General features: G+C 44.6%; 1 protein-coding gene across 2 annotated transcripts in view; it reads right to left on the bottom strand.

Annotated features, from left to right (window-relative positions):
* The window catches only part of PAMR1 (peptidase domain containing associated with muscle regeneration 1), a 55,977-nt gene extending 42,673 nt beyond the window's left edge, over positions 1 to 13,304 (bottom strand). For both annotated transcript variants that reach the window (XM_010406675.3, XM_019285797.2), the window contains exons 1-3: positions 13,102 to 13,304; positions 4,428 to 4,604; positions 3,541 to 3,669 (exon numbers count right to left, since the gene is read on the bottom strand). In XM_010406675.3, the coding sequence (XP_010404977.3) occupies positions 3,541 to 3,669; positions 4,428 to 4,604; positions 13,102 to 13,174 (379 nt within the window). In that variant the 5' untranslated portion in view covers positions 13,175 to 13,304. The remainder of the gene's footprint in view (positions 1 to 3,540; positions 3,670 to 4,427; positions 4,605 to 13,101) is intronic.
* Between the last annotated feature and the right edge of the window lie 5,584 nt (positions 13,305 to 18,888).

Genomic DNA, 18,888 nt, shown 5'->3' with positions numbered 1-18,888 from the left:
TGCGATCACATCGAATCTGTGCTCTTAAATCTCCAGCCCTTCTAGCAGAAGTTAGGCTGACTCCCCAGACCAACAGTTCAATCATACATTGATCAAAAAGAGTCTTTTCTTTTCCTATTCTAAATCTGCGGGAGACCTGGAAAGCTCTCAAAAATAATTTACATCATAAACACAAATGCTGGCAAATTCTGCCTCATTTACAAAAAAATAAACCACTTTGGCAGAGTATCAGCATCCTTGTTCCGTTCCTGTTCCTGAAAAAAAGGCAGCTTTCAGGGCCACAGTAAGATTTCCTCCAAGGCTTGTTACTAACAGAGAATAAAAAAATTCAGGAGACCTCTGAGTTGTAGCCCACAGAGACCCATGGGTCGATGGAGGGAGAGGTCCTGAGATGACCTCTGGTAAGAACTCATTATCTTCTGTTTGAGTGCTGCATCTTAGATGTGAGGCTCCTTCAAAGGTCGAGATGACTGAATGGAGGAGAAAGACAGTAGAAAAGTTACTGCTATTCAGAAACAGGCTGATATGGGAAGGCAGCTGTCACTTGTCACAACTTGCTGCTTCCTGTTGGTTGTTGGTCACCAGTATTATGTGAAACACTGATGTTCACAAAGTTTCAGAAACCACAAATACTGTTGTCTGGCAGAAGGTCCACATCTGGACAGCAGAGCTGAGGACAGCTGTTAGAAAACACCACTTTCTCCCCTGCTTTGATGGAGCATGTGCCTTAAAGTGACATTACAACTGGGGGTTGACAAAAGCTGTTGGAGTGCATGGTACAGGGGAAAGGGTTTGGCAGGGCTGGTTTTCTTCTGATGACACCTGATGTGCCTTTTAGGTCATGATAATTCAATCCAATAGAAGTCCCATTAGGAAATGCCCTAGCACCCAAATAAATCTAATCAGCGTGTTTATCTCCTAATAACACTCCTTTGACCTAACCTATATAATTTATCGTTTTACCAAATGATCTGGTGTCCTTTGGTGGGTTTTCAGCCATGCCCACACTTCCAGCTATTCCAGTGGATACTACAAACCGGACAGACCCATGAGACATCCCATGGTACTTCTTCCTTGCCACGGCCCTCCACCATCATTGCTTTTGCTGGCAGTTCCCACAAATCTCTCCCGGGGGCTCGCCCTGCGCTGGTGAACGCACTCAGCCCCTCGAGCGCTGCCCCGGGGCCAGGCCTCATTGCTCTCCCGGGGGTACCCAGACCCTGCATCCAGTTCCCCCGCCGGGCAGTGTTAAACAGGCACTGATCCTGCCCGCAGGATCCTCCGCATGCCCGCAGTCCCCTCCTCGCGCCTCTCCCCCGGGATGACGGGGCCTCACGGCGCGGCCTCCTGCGGGGCCCCCGGCCGCCACCTACCGCCCGTGAGGCGCCGGTGCCGGCGGGGCCCGCGGCCGGCCGGGGCGGTGGCCGCAGGACGCGGTGCCCGCAGCCCCAGCACGGCCCGGCAGCGCAGGGACGCGGCCGGAGCGGTGCTCGCCCTCCCGGTCGGGCCCGGCGCCGGAGCCGCAGCACCGCGCAGCGCCCGCCGGCCCCACGAGAGGGAGACAGAGCCCGGCGCTCCCTCCGCGGGCCGCCCCGCCGGGAGCCGGGAGCTGCCGCCCGCCCGCGCCTCCCGCTCTGCCCGAGGGGCCGGGCCGAGCCCCGGCAGCTCTGGCATTGGCAATGTAGGACGAAGTAGGCAGATTACATCCCGCCATTACCGTGGTGGCGACTGCTTGTAATTCTGGGATTTACTTGCCCTCTGCCGCTGGCGAGGTACCCAAGGCTGGCTGCAAAGTTTCAGCTGCGATGCCGTGTGCAGGTACCAAAGAGAGATGCCTCCTCCTGTGTTCTCCCAGCTGTGATGTGTTAGCACATCCACGGCTCCAGCAGCCAGTGCCTGCTGGCATTCAAAGGCTACTTACTGGCCACCCTCCAGACCCAAAGCCACACCGCTGTGAGCCCGCAGTCCAGCACCCATCATGGTTATAGGCTGCTTTCCAGACATGCAGTCTCTGCATGCCTAAGCCTACCATCAAGACCAGAATTGAGATAGCCATGAGAGCCACAAAAGGGGAGCTCAGGATGTGCCGGAGTCACACCTATCCTCGGTGTCCCCACTTTAAGAGTGGAAGGGACAACAATAGCACTATCTGACCTTCCTACCCTACCTCTCAAGTACCACAGAATCACATGAAAGAGTCCAGATCTGAGTGTCACACTGGTTCCCTTAAAAGTGCAAATAGTAAGAAAAACACTATAAGACAAAGCTGTCCAAAATTTCAGTACTGCAAAAAAAGTCCAAATAGACCTCTGTATGAAGGTGTATTTTCTTCAAGTATGAAGAATAGACTGAAATATATGGTAGGCAACCAATATACTCAGGCAGATAGAGGAAAAATTAGATGAGTTAATGACTCTTTCTTGGCTCTGCTTTTAAGAAAATTCCAGAGAAGCTCTAACATTGACCTAGAGCAAATGGGACTTTAAAGTGCTCTCAGAAATCACACCATAAACAGCAAGGGAAGAAGTTTATCAACTTCCAAAGCTTTAAGGTTGAGTTAGCTCTGTTGCTGACTCTGTTAGCTCTTTTGCTGAGACAAAGCTCATTCTGCTGTTTGAAGCAATGATTTTATTTCATATGCTTTCACCTCCTGAATGGTCATGGGCAATGTTGTGAAAGCAAGTTAAATTGTTGCTTTAAAATGAATGACTAACAGGACATTAGGTAAGGTACCTAAGGTATGTAGCACAATGGACAGAACAGAGTAGGGAAAGCAGACTCTGCTTTCATCCCTTCCAGATAAATATGAACAAAGAGACTGTCAATAAAAATTTTGAGAGAGCTACACCTTCACTGGTGGGAAACTGGTAAAGGAAATACCAGTCTTAAACACTATACTATTAGCTGATGGAATTCATTATTGAAAGACAGAATTGGGATTAACAACTTAGCAAAACTAAAAAGCAGGAGCTTTTGCACACCATCAGGAACAAAACCTTTAGATATTGCTACAAGGGCCTGAAATACTCATGGTCATGATGGAGTCAGAAGTTGCAAGACAGTGTTTTCTAGAGGTGCCTTGGAGTGTGTTGAAGATGTGTGACAAAGGGAGGAAACAATGGGACTTCCTTGGGGCTAGCAGGGGTTGAAGGAGGATAGAGGGTAAGCTCTTTGATAAAGCTGTTGGCCTTGTAAATGTTTATTCTTATGCTCTGGGGCTGTGATGAATTGCGTCCAAGAAATGCAGATTACAGAACATTTCTGGAGTCACGGTAGTTAAAGTTTTAAAATAAACCAAACCAAACCAGACATTTAGTAGGGTTCTTAATGACATGGGGCCCAGTCCAATTCCTCTCAGAGAAGCACTGGGAGAGAAGTTTTCCTAATTGTAGATCTGCTGACTGCCTGGTTGTGTTTGCCCTCTCCTGCTTGTGCCCTTTGCAAGAGTACAGGAATAGCTGCAAAGGCACAGCATGGCCCTGGCTCTGTCCCACCACTCCCTGCCCCTAGCATCCCTCCCTGCCCGTGTAGGACACTTACTCATGCAGTCCCCTCCGTACCAGCCGGCTCTGCATTCTGCACAGTAGATACCCTTGATGTAGAAGTCATCAAGTGTCCCTCCCCAGGAGCCATTGCGACAGGACTTGCAGTTCTCAAAGATGGTGCAACCTAGAAAGAGCGCCACTGTGTTAGATGAAAGCCAAGGTGGATTGTCCTTCAGGAAGAGGAGCAGCCTCTCTGTCTTTTCCACAGAAAATGCCAATGATGTTAGTGATTGCTGTGGTGCTGACAGCTTCCCCACTGGAACCATACCCAACTGCCATGCCCTAGGCAGCTCAGACTGTGAGATTTGGAACCAAAGTCCCGGTCCGACTTGCCCAAACCTCTAAATCTCATTGCTCCAACTGTAAATGCCTCTCTCAGGAGTCTGAATGCATGTGATGGTGCCACTCGGGCCCAGCCCAAATGATTCTGATGACTTCTAAACTGGTCCTAGCTCCTCCTGCTCTCTCCTCCTCTCACCTTTCACTTTTCTTTTTCCTCTTTACTAGTGGGACCTCCAAGTTGTCTCTGCTTTCTTGCTTTGGGGATGCAACTCATCCCAGAGCACCACCAAAACACTCTTGGTGTGAAGCCAGCAATCATGTCACCCTTTGGCAGCTCCCAAGCCTGCCCAAGACATCCTGAGGACAACACTGCTGGTAGAAAGTGTGTTATTTCTTTTTGGGCAGTGATGTTACCTGCTTTGGGGGAACCTTACCAAGTGTCTTGCTGCTGTCAGCAGAGTGCCAGATGAAGTTCCTGAGGAAATGCAAGACAATCCCATGCCTCAGTGAGATGTGCCTGCTCACCACTGCCCTGCTCAGCATCTGCCATGATGCCATGGCCAAAGATTTGGTGTGAATGCAGGACAGCCATAAACATACCTGGGTGGATTAAACAGGAGTCACACTCGTTCTCCTCATTCCTGCAGCAGGGAATGGTGTAGCCCACTCTTTGTTTCTGTCCTGGGCAGATGCACTCGATTTGGTCATATTCGCAGCATTCCCGACACATGATATTCCACTCAGCTCCTGGGCAGTTTTCATTGATCACTGTGTACTCTGCAGAGAACAGAGAGGAGGACACACGGAAGTAATCCATTATCTGGTGAGGACTGGCAGGATCTATTATCCAGTGATTTGTCAGATCATGGATGGCATGAGGCTGGCCAAGGTCTTCGGCCCAGAAGAACCCAAACTATGTGGTAACATGAGCCTGAAATGCCAGCATGGTTTGGGTGTCTAAAGAACATGCAGGAGTTTTGCAAACAGACCAGAGGGAAGGAATATGTTCACTTTCTCTGCAAGGCCTTCCCACTTCTGTGGTGAGGAAAACAGCTTTAAAAATCCACAGAGGATGACATCACATGAGAAAGTTTCTTCAGATTGCAGGACTGCTTTACAGCATCATATGTAGTTTAGATTATTTAAACTATGATAGCATGTTCTGGTTGTATTTCTGCTTGTGAATTTGCTATTTTTGAAAACTAGGGGGCCCACCAGGAAAGGCCACTTTTAAAGTTGGATTTTAGCTGGTTTCACTCCCTATTTTCACTCAGAAGCACATGTTGTTACATTTGACTTCACTGCCAGAGGAAACAGGATTTTTCGTTATTTTTAAAGGTTCATTTTGCCTGGCATTTCTAATATGGTAACATCTTTCTATTATTTAGCATAACCTCATATGATATTTAAGCTATTCTGGAAGTACCCTTTTAAGAAACAACCTCAGACTGTGACTCAGGACTGCCACAATAAGTGCAGATCCTGTCTTTCCCCACCAGTGTGCTGTCTAAATCCTACAAAGAGAGATCTAAGGAGTGCACAGAGCTGTCAGCATGCCTTCTAACCAGCTGACAGCCCTGATGACTGCTTTCATGGAGTTTGATAGTAAAAAGAGAGAGCAGACTAGAAAGATGAGACATGAAGGAAACATAATGAGACTAGATCTTTTTTCCCCTTCTATCCTCCTCTTTTTTCTTTCTTTCTTTTTTTTTTTTTTTTAATTGTGGTTAGGTAACAACCTTTTTCCTTGTGTATTAAACTCTGAAATAGGGTTGCCTTGTCATGAAACAAGAAACAAGCCATACATCTCTAAGGTGGAGCACTCCCATCCATGCCTGTACCTGGCTCTCTTCTCACACAACTGTTTTTTGTTTCATTGTTGCTGATAACCTAATTACTGTGCCTGCTGCAGCTCCCTACCACTGAGCCTTGCTGCTCTGTCTCACTTGACTCTTCATGACCTCATGCCTGGTTCCCGGAAGCTTATCTTCTCCCCTAATGATTTTTACTGACTCTATATAAAAAGGACCACCAAACTGTTTCTTCTTTTTTTTTAATCCCCTTTGGCTGGGAAATGAAATGCAGCCCTTTGTGCTCCTCAGAATTGAGCCTTTCCCTTATGCCTGGTGTACCAACCAGGGAGAGTCCACTGCTGCTCTAACTTTAGGAATGAGGCTGCTGTTTGCGCTGAAACATTTCCATCCCCCCTCTCTGTGCCTACAATCATTCCAAAAAGAAAAAGCTGCTTCTGTCAGATGTCAATAAGGTTCTAAAATTCTTTATTCCCGTAGTGGAATCTTGCATTGAAATAACCTTAGTGTTCAGCAGTTATAGACCCTTTTGTCTGTAGATCTTGACATGCTTTACAAAGTCCTCTTTCCAGATGGGAAAATGAAGCACGAGGGAGGTGAAGTGACTTTGCTCAAGGTCCCAGAGAAAAACAATAGCAGAGTCAGGAATTAAATTCATGCCTTCTAATTCCCAGAACGGCAGTCAATCAACCTGGCCAAGCTGGGACTTCTTAACCTATGGCTATTATTCTCTTTTAATTAAGCCTTTTATTTATGAATTGTATCTGATTCAGATTCCAGGGAAAATTAATTACACGCATCTAATTATCTCAGTAGAACTGACACTCAGTTTGGTACATCTTGCCATACAAGACAGACAATAGCTGTGTCTCTGGTGTATGCAGTGAGGGTCTCACTTCTTGCTGAAGCAGTACTCTCCAAAGTCTGACTAATAAATAACTACCCAACACTCTGAGATTTTCTAAGGCTTCCTTCAAATTCTCATCTTTTCTAACTCAAACTAGAAATCTAATTTATCTCAAGATTGCTAAAGTTTATTAATAAAGTGGCTATATTATCCAAGAAATTTCTGTCTGTAAAATGATCCAAATATTCACAGGCAAAGTTACATTGGGGTGACAAAGGAATGTCTCCATCCTTGCAGGAACTCAAACCCTGGCAAGATAAGGCTGTGAGCAACACAACTTAACTTGCAAGTTAGCACCAAGATGTGCTGGACCATGTCCCTTTCAACCTAAATTCTCTATTCTTCCCTAAAATATTACACATGTGTTTGTGTGTTTGTAGAGAGTGTGAATGTGGGCATATGCATATTTATTTTTATATGAAGAGCTTGTGTACACAACAGAGCCAAAAAGCAGAGGCCATACTTATTCTTGGTGGATCAAATGTGTGCATTTGTAGAATAAGTTGACCTTGAGGTAATATTTAATGTTAAGAAGGGAGCAGCAGATCTCTGCTTAAAGAATTGTAAAAATATACTTGCTGCCACCTAGAAATGCTGTTTGCTCACTTCTTGCCTTTGTCTCAACTTAGACAATGAAAATAAACTGTCTTTTGATTTACTGACAATTTAATTCCCTTTCAGGTTCTCGGTTTCTGCAGTTTGGGCAATTCATATAGCCTCGCCAAGAAAATATGTGGATTTGAGAATTTTTTAAAGTTGCCCTTCTAGGATTCTCTTCACAGAAATCATGGAATCTATTATTTTGAGGTTCTGTAGAAGATATTCTTTAAAGAAATTTGATTGAAGACTTTCTGCACCCCTTTAATAATGGCAGGATTCCTTTTGTTTTGTCTCTGGGCTACCAAAAAAAAAGGCAAATAAAACCTTTGCCTCAGAAGTTTAAGAGGGATATGCACAGAGCCACTTATGTGTGTAATCAATGTTTGTTTGTGTGGCTGAGCTCAGCCTGTGCTCCAGGGAGGCAGAGGCATAACCCTGCTCCTACTTGTGTGTTTGGGTATGGGTAACCATTGGCAGCTCCCCCCCCACACACTTGGTCATTATCACCCCAAAACAGAAGAGAATGAGGCAGAGAAAAGTGGGGGAAGATTTATTGACTGAGTAAAATACTGAAAGCGAGGCCTCAGCCAGCTGTGGCAGAGATAATTGTGGGGTGTTTTGTGAGCTTTACTTTGATAATCTTCCAAGCAGGCAGTCTGGCTTGCAGGCAGTGACTGTGTCTTTGATTTTTGGACAAGCTGGGAGAAGCTGCTTGACAACCCATGCAAAATATTTAGCTGCAAAGAACAAATAAGACTCTGGACAGGCAAATAAACAGTGGATTAATTTATGAGATTTTAATGATGGAAGAAAAGCCCATTAAATCCAGACATAAACAGCTCACATGGAAGCAGGTCAAGACCATGGAAACCAAGCAAGAAATGCCTGTGTTGGGAAAGCACACAAATGTCCAGGGCGTGTGCTGAAGGGAAGACCTGCTTGGTTCAGGAGCTTGGCACAGCCCAACACAACACTTCACCAGATGCTTTGGGTCCAGCCTGAGGAGGACTGTGAGGTGGGAGATCAACATTTTCAGATTCAGATGGCAATACTTTCATGCTTGCCATTGACATCTGCACCTAGCAAGACCTCCTAATCCCTACAGCACATGTCAGATCCTAGAGGCTGTCAGTGATGGATTTTGTAGGACAGCAGTAGGAGTCAATGCTCCCAGGCAATGTCCGCCTTGTTGGCAAGTGTCAGTCCAACAACAATTCACCTTGGTGATGCTGCTGCCTCCCCTTATCCCCAGGGCTGAGATCAGGCTTAAAGCTTTGGTGATTCAGGAGCAGATTCAGAAACACATTGCTGCCTCAGGGGTGGGTCAGGCAGCTCATCATGGTAAAATGTCAGCATGAGCTGACTAATCTTTTGCCATAGTGAATTTGTACATCATAGATACCTCATAAGATACAAAGGGATTTCTGCTCCAAAGATCTGAGATCTGGGAAAATTGTATAGCTAAGAACTAAGGTGAATTGAAGCAAGCCCACTTATACCAATTATCTCTTGTGTCTGCCACTTCTTTGGAAGAATGAGAATTTTTTTAGAGTACAGTCCCTTTAAGATGATATAAGCCTGTGCTGCTGCTGAGATGGGATATTTTTCTCTCTCCTCTCCCTGACTTCCCATTCCCACTCCCTGTATTTGTGCTGACAGTAGCTGCTATGTGGAGGGATCAGACTAGTGTGAGCAGAAAACTAGTTTGCCATCTCTGTCCTTGGGGAGAACTTCCTATCCCACAATTCCATTCTGTTATCCTGCAAAGGTTCTCCTTCCATGCCTCAATTTATCCATCAGTACATTGGTAAACACTACTTAAGCTCAAAGAAATATTATTTCAAGTTGCTTTGAAAAGCGTCATTTGCAGTAACTGTGCAGTGTCAGTAAGAGGAGATACAGATACATCTGTAGAATTTGAGTCCATAGAGGATGACTTTTTCAAAGTGATTGTTTAACCAGTTCATGTTCCACAGGTGAGAACATGCCCCTTTGTATTTGATTTCAACTTAATTTTTCAGCGTGCTGCTCAACAACAACTACTGTCTTCTGCCAAAGAAACAAGCAGTTGAATTTGAAGGAGCAGTTTCTCAAGGCTGTTAGTAGGGAATGTTTGGCCATGTAATAGTTCTGAAAGGAAGCTTTGTCATTAAAGAAAAAACAGCTTCAACAGAGATGAACCCTGGTAGCAGCTTACACTTTCCTTAGGTCCATCTCATTTTTCTGCTCCTTTCTCACTTGGCTCTTCTGCCATTGTGCAGCTGGGCCTCACCCCACAGAAATCAGGTGTGTGGACATTAACAACAGGAAATGCTCTGAGCACAACGCTGGCCGAAACTGTGGCTCCATTGGGATGAATAGTAAAATTCTCCACTTGATTTCAGTAAGGCCAAGAGGAAGAGACCTTGGAAGGGAAGAGGGATGTTCCCTTTAAGAGACTTTTACTGGGGGTCTTGGAACATGATGTACCCCAAACCCTCAATAATAAAGGAAGTGCGGGTCTTTATTGTTAACCTTTTTGCCTCAGATAAACTACTGTGCAAATTATGTCTATTTGTCTATTTGATGTGTTAAGAGGATGAAAGAGATGATGCTGTCTCTAAAACCACTTGCTTCTCTTTAGAAATTATGTACCTATTACTCTTTTCAGCAGCTGGGCTAATTAAAAGAGGAGCTAAAATACATCCATGTTTTAGTTTTACTCATTGTGCTTACTTTATGGTCAGAGACCTTTGCTGAATAATTAGACTTCTGCTTCTACAGAGTCAGTTAGCATCCTTTTCTGCCAGTAGTGTGTGCTTTCACAAAGTGGCAAGTGGGGAGAGGCAGAAAGAAAGGATTTCTATTTAAAAAAAAAATCAAACCCAGTGAGAGAACACAGGAGGAAATATACAATACTAAGTGGAATCTTAACAAATGCACACTAATTTGACTGTCCTTTTTAAATACCCCCCTTCTTTAGTTTCTTCTCTGTATTTATGACCTGACATTTGTGATTTTATTATTGGTGCTGTGGCCTTGTGGCTTCATCTGAGAAAAGCTGTGACAGGAAGAAATAGCCAGGTTAAGGCTAAAACTCAGAGGTTGCCACATTACCCTTTAGGCTTTGATTCTTTCTGGGACAAGATCTTATTCTGGGCAGAAAAATTGTACTAGTATGACCATGAAGAGAATTTGTTTTCTCTGTGCTGCAAGACAAGGAACAGGAACAAGTAATGAATGTAGAACTTTTGAGTTAGTGACAGCGTTGATGAGGTTAGACTTCTGCAATAGAGGAGAATGTTTGGAAATATGCAGAGAAGAAGCAGCTGCTGTATTGAAATTCATGACCACATAACATGAGAATGTCCTCGTGTCCTAAACGTAGAGGAGTGGTGCTGGACCTGTCTTGAGGGCTTCTCTTGTAATGGCGTGAGACCTGCAACATGTTGACAACTTGCTCACAGTTAATGATGTCCAGATAGAAACAGTCCACACAGACAGCGGCAACTCTCCTCAAATTTTAGTCCTTACATCTCCCCTGGAGTGTGTAGTCCAGCCCTAACCAAGGACTGAAGATGCCCTCAGTCTGCCAGGCCTCTGTCCCTGCTGATCTCTTGCCTCCCTGCCCTGTGACCTTCCTTCCAGTTTGCCCCTCACCATGTCCCTGGTCTTGCAGGAGGGAGAGGAGCATCCACATGCCCAAGGCAGGTCCTGCTGCTGACAACTTCATCATCCTATGGTGGTGAGGGGTCCTTCAGGGCTGGTGGAGAGAAAAATCCTGGGCACTGGCAGGCTTGCAGTGACACCTGGGAGCTACTTAAAGAGGCCTCAGGGTCAAAAGCAAGTAACCCCAGCTTTTTTTCCAAAATAAAAAGCAAGTCCCTTTCCCTTTGTCCATGCTAGAAGCCTAAACTTGTGAACTGAAGTAACCCATTTGGTAAGATTGAATGCATCTGGATGTGTCTGAGTGCATCTGGCCTTCACTTCTCTAGACAGAGGCTGGAGGGGGAGGGGAAGAGAGGTTGGGAAGGGTTTAGATAGGCAGAAACACACAAAACCACACATATATTTTTAAGGAAACATGAGTCACTTGCACTCCAAGTTTATTCCAAAAAATAAATTCCCAGACCGCCCTGACTTCTGCCCCCAGCTCTCGAGGCAGGCCGTGTGCAACTGGGTGTGATAAATATGGATAAAAATTGGATACATCTGTGAGGAGGAGACAAAATGCTGTTTTCCAACCTGCCCTGACATGTTAAGGCCACTGCACTTCTGAGTCGCTCCCCTGTCTCTGAGAGCCCCTCCTGCTGTGGCTGCAGGGGAGCTCCTGGCCCCCTCATGCTGCCAGCTGGGCAAGTGCCACCAGCTGCTCCACTACCAGCACCAGGGCAGGGGAGGCATGGCAAGGAAGGGCAGGGGGAGAGGGGATGGCTCACATCCATGTGTCCCACAGGCTCTTCTCACGTTGCTCCTGGGGCATGAGGAGTGGGTGTTGGGGCAACCAGCGCCCTCCCTCCAAAGCTCACAGCCCCACAGACCTTGTGTTGTCCCACTGCCCATCGCTGTCCTTCCTCCTGCCTCCCCTCATCCCTGCTGCTGGGGGGACTCGGTGCTGGATTACTCTGTGGACCAGATTCTTTCCATGAGAAAGATGTGCTGCCCCTGCAGCAGGAGGGGTTTATGCCCACCCAGCTGCCTGACAGCCATGGGGATGCTCTGCCACTGACAGGGCTAGTTCTGTGCCACTCCAGCACATGCCATGGAGCCACCTCGCTTGGCCAGTGTGCAAGCTGGCACATGTCTGAGGGACAGGCCACTGCAGGGACAAGTCCGTGCACGTGGCCCAGAGGTAGGGAGAAGCTCTCTGTGCTTGTGACCCAGGGGGAGCTTTGGCAGGAGGCCAGCCTCCCAGCACGGCTCCAGGTGCTGGTGGCCCGCCTGGTGGGCAGACACCCCTGATCATCACCTGTTCCCTGCGTCCTCAGGGGTCAGCAGGGGAGGGCACTGCAGAGGCAGACCCTCTGCCGGGGCCCCTCGTGAGGGGGGCTCTGAAGCACCATCCTTGACACCAATTCTTTACAGTCACTGAGATCCGAGTGCCTGCCGATCTGACAGCTCCCCTGGTAAGAGGAGTCAGCAGTGCGAAAATATGCAGCAGCTTCAAGGGTGGGTGACTTGAGGGCACCTCACCTCCCAGTCCTTAGGGCTGCAGCTCCCAAGAAAGCAGCCCACGATGCTGACAGCTGCCTGCTGCAAGCAGGTCCAGACACCTCCAGGTGTAAACAGCCCGAGTTCGTGGCCATAACTACAGCAAATTTGCGCTCAACAGTAAATGCTTTTTGCTCAACCTTATCAAGATAATACATGCTGGTTCAGCAGAAAGTGGGATGGGGCTTGAGTATAAAAAAGATCGTTCTGCTTTAACAAGGCTTCCCCTTCGAAAGAATAATATTGGCAGAACTAAATCCCAGATTGGAAACAATGTGTGGGTTTTGTTTTCTTTTTTTCCTTCACTTTTTTTCTCCCTTGCCTTCATTCTTGGTGTTGGGGCTGGAGAGGAAAATCTCATCTTGCCAAAGTAAACAAATTACGCTTTACAATTCAGAGAGTTAAATGCCTCTTTTTATCATCATTTCCGTAGCACTGAGTGTTGAGAAAATAAAAGGAGTAATAAGCAAAGTGATTGCATACCTTTTTTTTTAATGGCCATTGGCAAACAAATTCAGCCAGTTGTTTCTTTTTAAGGCTATTAAGTTTGCCTGAAAATCATTCCTGGGTAAACCTACACACACACACACACTCCATGCTGGCAAGAAAAAAAATACATAAAGCAGAGCCCCTTCTTTCTATTATTGCTGTCCCTGCAGATCTCTCTGCTTCCCATGACAGCGCATGAGATGAAACCCCTCTGACCACACTGAAGGAAAGGGACTCATTCGCCCATGCCGGGAACGCACACGCTCTCTTACAGTACCTCTTGGCAAGCAGGAGATGAGCAGGAGCTGGAGAAGAGTGAGTCCTACAAGTGTCCAGGGTGCTCGCTCCATGCTGCCCAGGCCAGTGCAGCGGTGTGACTGCTCAGGAAGGGAAAGCAGGCAAACAGCTTTTACTGGGACCTCACCAGCTCCAGGCTGCGAGGGATCTCGGATTTCAGACCTCAGCACGCTCCCATCCTCACCAGAGGGGAACTACCTTCAAGAGACTTCTCAGGCGTCCAGAAGCACACGTCACCCCAAACCTCTCCAACTGCTGCCTTAACCCTTTCTGGACTCTGGCAACAGATGCCTTTTGTGATGGGTTTATTGGCTCAGTGCTCAGAAGGGAGAAAGCAGCTTTCCTTATGTAAAGAAAGATGTTTGAGAGGGGGGAGAAAGAGAAATGCAGATATCTCATTATATGAGCCATCCCGGCTGCTGCGGGTGAGCTGAAGTTACAGACATCTCCAGAAGGAGGCACTTTGCGCTTGCTCCCGTTGGGCTTGCGGGGTTGATGCATCCCGGGGGGTGGCAAGGGTGGGCGTGGGTGGGTGCAGAGAGGGATTCCCGTCCCACACTCCCACAATTGGGCAGCCTGGCCAAGTGACATGGTTCACTTTACAACGTGCTTAAAATAGCCGTGCATTTTTATGGTGGGGCAGATGAATGAATGAGGCTCAGTAAAAGTTCACTCCACGGTGGATGAAAACCACAACACACAAAAGGAATCACTTGGCATACATGTACTTGTGCTAGTCAAAACCTTTTTACAGAGTCCATTTCTGCCAGAAAATGCAATTTTGGCAAAATTGAAATGTTTTGTCAGAACATGTTGATATTGAGGAAGTTTAATCCAAACAAAGGAGACCATTTAGTTTGGATTTTATCTTTGTGTCATATTTTGTTTTGCCTTTTCTATTAGCACATGCTACTGACTTTTTTCTGGTCTTCAACCCATATTTCATAGCAGTATACTTAATTTTCTCTAACATTTTTCCTGAAAAAAATTCTAATACTTTCCAAAGGACTTATTTTTTACCTCTAAATCTGACTTTCTCAATTTTATTTCTGTAGCAAGACTTCAAAATTTACATATATTATGAGGGGGGAAAATTGAAAAACTGGTATTTGCTTTGGAGTAGGAAATCAAGTAACCCAAAAAGCTTTAACAAATACCTCCAGCAGTTTGTAAAACTCAGGCACGTTGAGCAGCCTCAAAAACTTGAGAGCCATCACCAACGGAAACCTTGAGTAGTTTAGAGCAGTGCAAAATCCCTACACCTTCAGGTGGTCTTTCATGGGGTGAATTCCTTTAACCAGACATCTCTCTAGTTTAGGCTTGTCTGTCTGCCAAACTCTTGACTTTATGCTGTGAATAGTCTTTTTAGGGTTTGTGCACCTTCCATATAAAACAATACCAAAGTATTCATATTAATAATTTTTTCCAAATCTCCTAGCACTGATACAAACCCACCACTGAGAATATGAATAGAAGAAGACCTGAGATTGGTGCCAAGACTTTAACCATTATGGCACATAATCCTTGTTGAGCCAGCCTGGCTGCTGCCCTGGGTGCTTTGCAGCTCAGGAAGAGGCCACTAAAACTCTCCAAGTCCCACTGGGACTTATTATGGCTCATTTACTATGTTCTCCTGGAGCCTTTGATGGACATCTCTTGCTCCAGGGTCGTGAAACTCTGCCTTGGTGGTCCCCAGCTCATTTCTGATCATTCATATATATGCTCTAAACTCCTTCCTAATTCCAGCTTCAGGTTCTTCTAACAAGCCATTGCTGGTCAGTTGCAGAAGGAAAAAAACTGAGATAAAAAATGAAGCTCCCAAAACCAGATGAAAACAGTGAAAACGGGAAGCTCTTACATCTTCACAAAGAAGCACTAAACTATTTTAAAGCCTGTGGAATCACGATTAGTTTATTTCCTAGTCATTATTTCCAGTAAGTGATTAAATTATTTAACCCAGTAAGTCCATTTTGGATTGAAAGTTGACTTACAGATGTCTGAGGCTTAGATATCTCTGAGGAGAGGCTCATGAGGATGTAAGCCAAAATCTGGGCTTGGTGTGTAAAGCGAATGGAAATCCCAGAGCACTGAATAAGGCTGGATACAAGGAAACAGTGTTAAGGACAGACGTGGAGGACTTAACACTTGATTCCATAAAGGCCAGAACCACTGGGGAAAATACACCCACAAGGGCCACAACTATTTATTTGAGTCAGTTCCTGTGGTGAGACATTCAACACAGTAGAAAAGGAGTAGCTGAAGTTATGTCTTTGTTCATTGCAGGGATCAGCTCTGCAGGGACACCTTCTATTCTAGGGTGGAAAAGTGGTCCTTCTGTTCTAAGGAGGTGTGAGCTAAAGGGTTAACTGGTAGGTTTATGACATCTTTTTTTTCTTTCTTGTGTCTGAAGGAATGTAATTATACCACCAGAAGATACAACCATGCTCTGCATTACTCTACAGTGCTTAGCTTGGCACCTTGCAGATAGTTGGTGGATCCCCTGCCTCCTTAGAGAATGGCTCAGCAGCCAAACAAGAGAATTCATTCATGATCCCACAAGTTTGCACATGGCCTATTTACATGGGTTGTCTGTTGGGATGTAGCTTTAGTCCCAGGAATAACTCCGGGCAACTTACACAGTGCTGCTGATTGCACTTCTTGCATTCCTATTAAGAGGCAGGGACCAAACCAGGCACAGTGCACCAGCCAAATATTTCAGGTTGTATGTAATCCCTCATGAAGAAAGCTAAAACCTCTTTACCATGTGTCTGTGCTGCTGAGGAATCTCATGTAGCATTTGGCTTCAATGTTTGTATCTGCCTTACTGTTGAATGTAAAGGTTTGGAAAGTACATTCCACTGAAACTGAATTGCAAAACAGAGTGCTGCAAAAACTGATGGAGTTACAGTGTATTAATAATAATTTCCAAGTACCTAGCCCCATTTCAACCTAGAGTAAAACAAGACCTTTACTAATTAATAATTGACCACTGAGTAAATAATTAATGCACAATTAATACCATTAGCTCGTGTTCCTAATAATTTGCCATGAAATCTGAAAAACAGTGTGTGGTCCAGCCTACAAGAACAGAAAGAATGCCACAGTTTTATACTGGGGAAAAGTGACATGCAGGGATATGAGCTGAGGCACACATCCTGAAACACTGGCAGGTCCAGTGTGGAACACAGAAACTTCATCCCATTTGGTACTTGTAGCTCTGGACTGTCCTGCTTGAGAGGACTCAGTGAAGAATAATTAAGGATGGATATATAGTTCTGAATAAATTCAGTTTGGACTTGAAATAAAAATGATTCCTTTTCAGTCTTTAAAATTTTAGTGATCTTTTTATTTCCCCTCAAACTACGGAAATCTCTTGCTTCTATTACTGGAATATTGCCAGAAAATTTTCTGCTTTTGTGACTTCTGCTCAGACAATTCTGTCCCAAATGGCCTTGATCATCTTCCAAAGCTCTAGAGGTTCCGCTAGAAGAGAATTTGTGATTTTCAATGTTATTCATTTCTGCTACTACAGATTAGATGCCTTCACAGGACATCCTTCTTACAAGAACATTTGGGGCCCATTTCTCTTTTACAGGCAAGATTCCCACTTAACTGGACGAGTCTTTTGCCAAAGAAAGAGTTTGAATCATTTGGACTCAAACATGCTCCCAAGAGGGTTGTTGGCGTTAGATCTTGAACTTTAGTGGCTGCCCAATAATACCCATCCCACTGAAACAATATATGAAGAAACCACTGGAAAGACATCATAAAAGTAAATAGACCCATTTGAGAGGGTAGAAGGGGCTTGTATCTCAGGGGAAATGAAGTTCAAATGAAACTGAGATCTGGCACTTTAGGAGTAACAGCAAGAGAACTTAATGAAAGATTAGCGCTAGTATTTTGCTTCTCCCTTCAAAGCATTGTCGTCCAGTGGGGAGGGTCCTTTTAGAGGAGCGATTATAAAGTGTTTGTCTTTAAAATAAAGCTTTTAAACTGAATTCCAGACATTACTGTAATATCTGAGGAACATTTATAAGTTCCTAGGATTATCAAGAGTATACTTTGCCTTTTGGGTTTCAAGTTCTGCCGAACTTGAATATGCAATGCAAATATCCAGCATTCATGAATTACATTGGAACTGTGACAGCCTACCCACACAGGCACCTACAGATAAGGGCACTTTGTTTGGCTTTTTCTGGCCTGAGGTCTGCAAAATATTCCCATCTCTCTGTGGGATGTTAATCCTCAGTGACTGAAGCATCACAGTCCAGGAGAGCTAACGGGGTGTGAATGAAAGTAGCCAAAAGAGGTAGGAGCTGCAGTGCCAGCATACAGTACAGCCCTTGACCTAATGGGACATGTAATGACAATTTTTTGTATTTGTTAGAAAGATTTTCTCAGGAAAATTGAAACAATTTAAAGTTTATGATTCCAAATATATTTCTGGATAGGTCAGCAGCAAAACATGGCCAGAAAAATATGAGTGCTTAATGGCACCTACCAAGCAATATACTTTTGTTCAGTTATTATTACATGTCTTTGTCTGGATGTTTTTTTCAATGATCCTTCTGTGTTTCACTGTTGTATGCAGTCTATGATAATCTTCACCATAGCAACGTGCAAGAAAAGAAACAGGTGGAAGATTTGGCTTGAAATTAAAACTAGCCAGTAGTCAATCCTACTTAAGAATCAGTCAGACACTGATATGACTGTCTAAGGGGATAATAAAAAAGGGCTGCAATTATTTATTTCCCTCTGTGGAAATTAACAGCTTGTAGATTCAGTCATTCTAGCAACGCATTCTTGGTTTGAAGGTTAACAAGTAAGGCTTTCTAGGTTAATGAATAAAACTTTTAGTCTATATAGAAAACTCAAACTGATCACCAAAATATCAGAGACACAGAAGATTAGGAATTGTTTGGATTTTATTCAAGTTGGCCTTATGTTTTATGGTTCTTGGGTACATGTGAATCAGGATGGAAGCCAAGAAAAGAGTAAGGTTTTGGGACAGAAACATAACCATGCTCCACAGAGGCCAACTGCAGCATAAAGTCCAATCAGATGAACGTATGCATGAAATCAAGCTCAGAAAAATGTATGTGGGAAATAATTGGTGGATGGTCAGCTTTTCAGAGGTGCTCAATATCTGATTTTTCAAACTGTAAATTTAAAAGTATAGCAGTTCTTGAAATACGATTCACACAAGCAGTAACTGCATTGCAGCAAGTTAGTGGACATAATGGAGTGGTGTAAGAATTGGGCAGTGCTGTCTAACAAATTAGGAACTTACTGTGAAGTACAGCTTTTTTGTCACCTCCTTTTTTCCTTTCATTGATCCCCACAAAAACTGAAATTAAGGCTCACTTTCTCTGTCCCTGTAGGTCAAATTTGCCAAAATGTCCTTAGGAAGGTTATGTGAAAACATCTATCTGGGAACAACAGTTCTGGGAACACATTCTAATAACAAGGAGTAACAAAACCATTCACCTTTTATGCAGTTGTTTTACATGTCATATGAGTAAATAATCAGGAAGTGTACAGTAACAGACCATTTATCTTCCTGATGCAACTTTTAGGAGTTCTGCCGTTCATCATTTAACACCATCTTACACTAATCAGTTCTCAGGCTTTTTGTACTTCTCTCTTGGTTGACTTGATTGACCTTGACAAAAAGGGAGAGCCTGAAATAAGATGACAAAGATGATAAAAAGAAATATATATAATGATTCAGAAAGAGACAGCAAGATTACTCCAAGATGAAGTGGCT

This window comes from Corvus cornix, chromosome 5 (genome assembly GCF_000738735.6).
Source record: "Corvus cornix cornix isolate S_Up_H32 chromosome 5, ASM73873v5, whole genome shotgun sequence".
Taxonomy (NCBI): Eukaryota; Metazoa; Chordata; class Aves; order Passeriformes; family Corvidae; genus Corvus; species Corvus cornix.
This window is presented reverse-complemented; position numbering and strand designations above follow the sequence as displayed.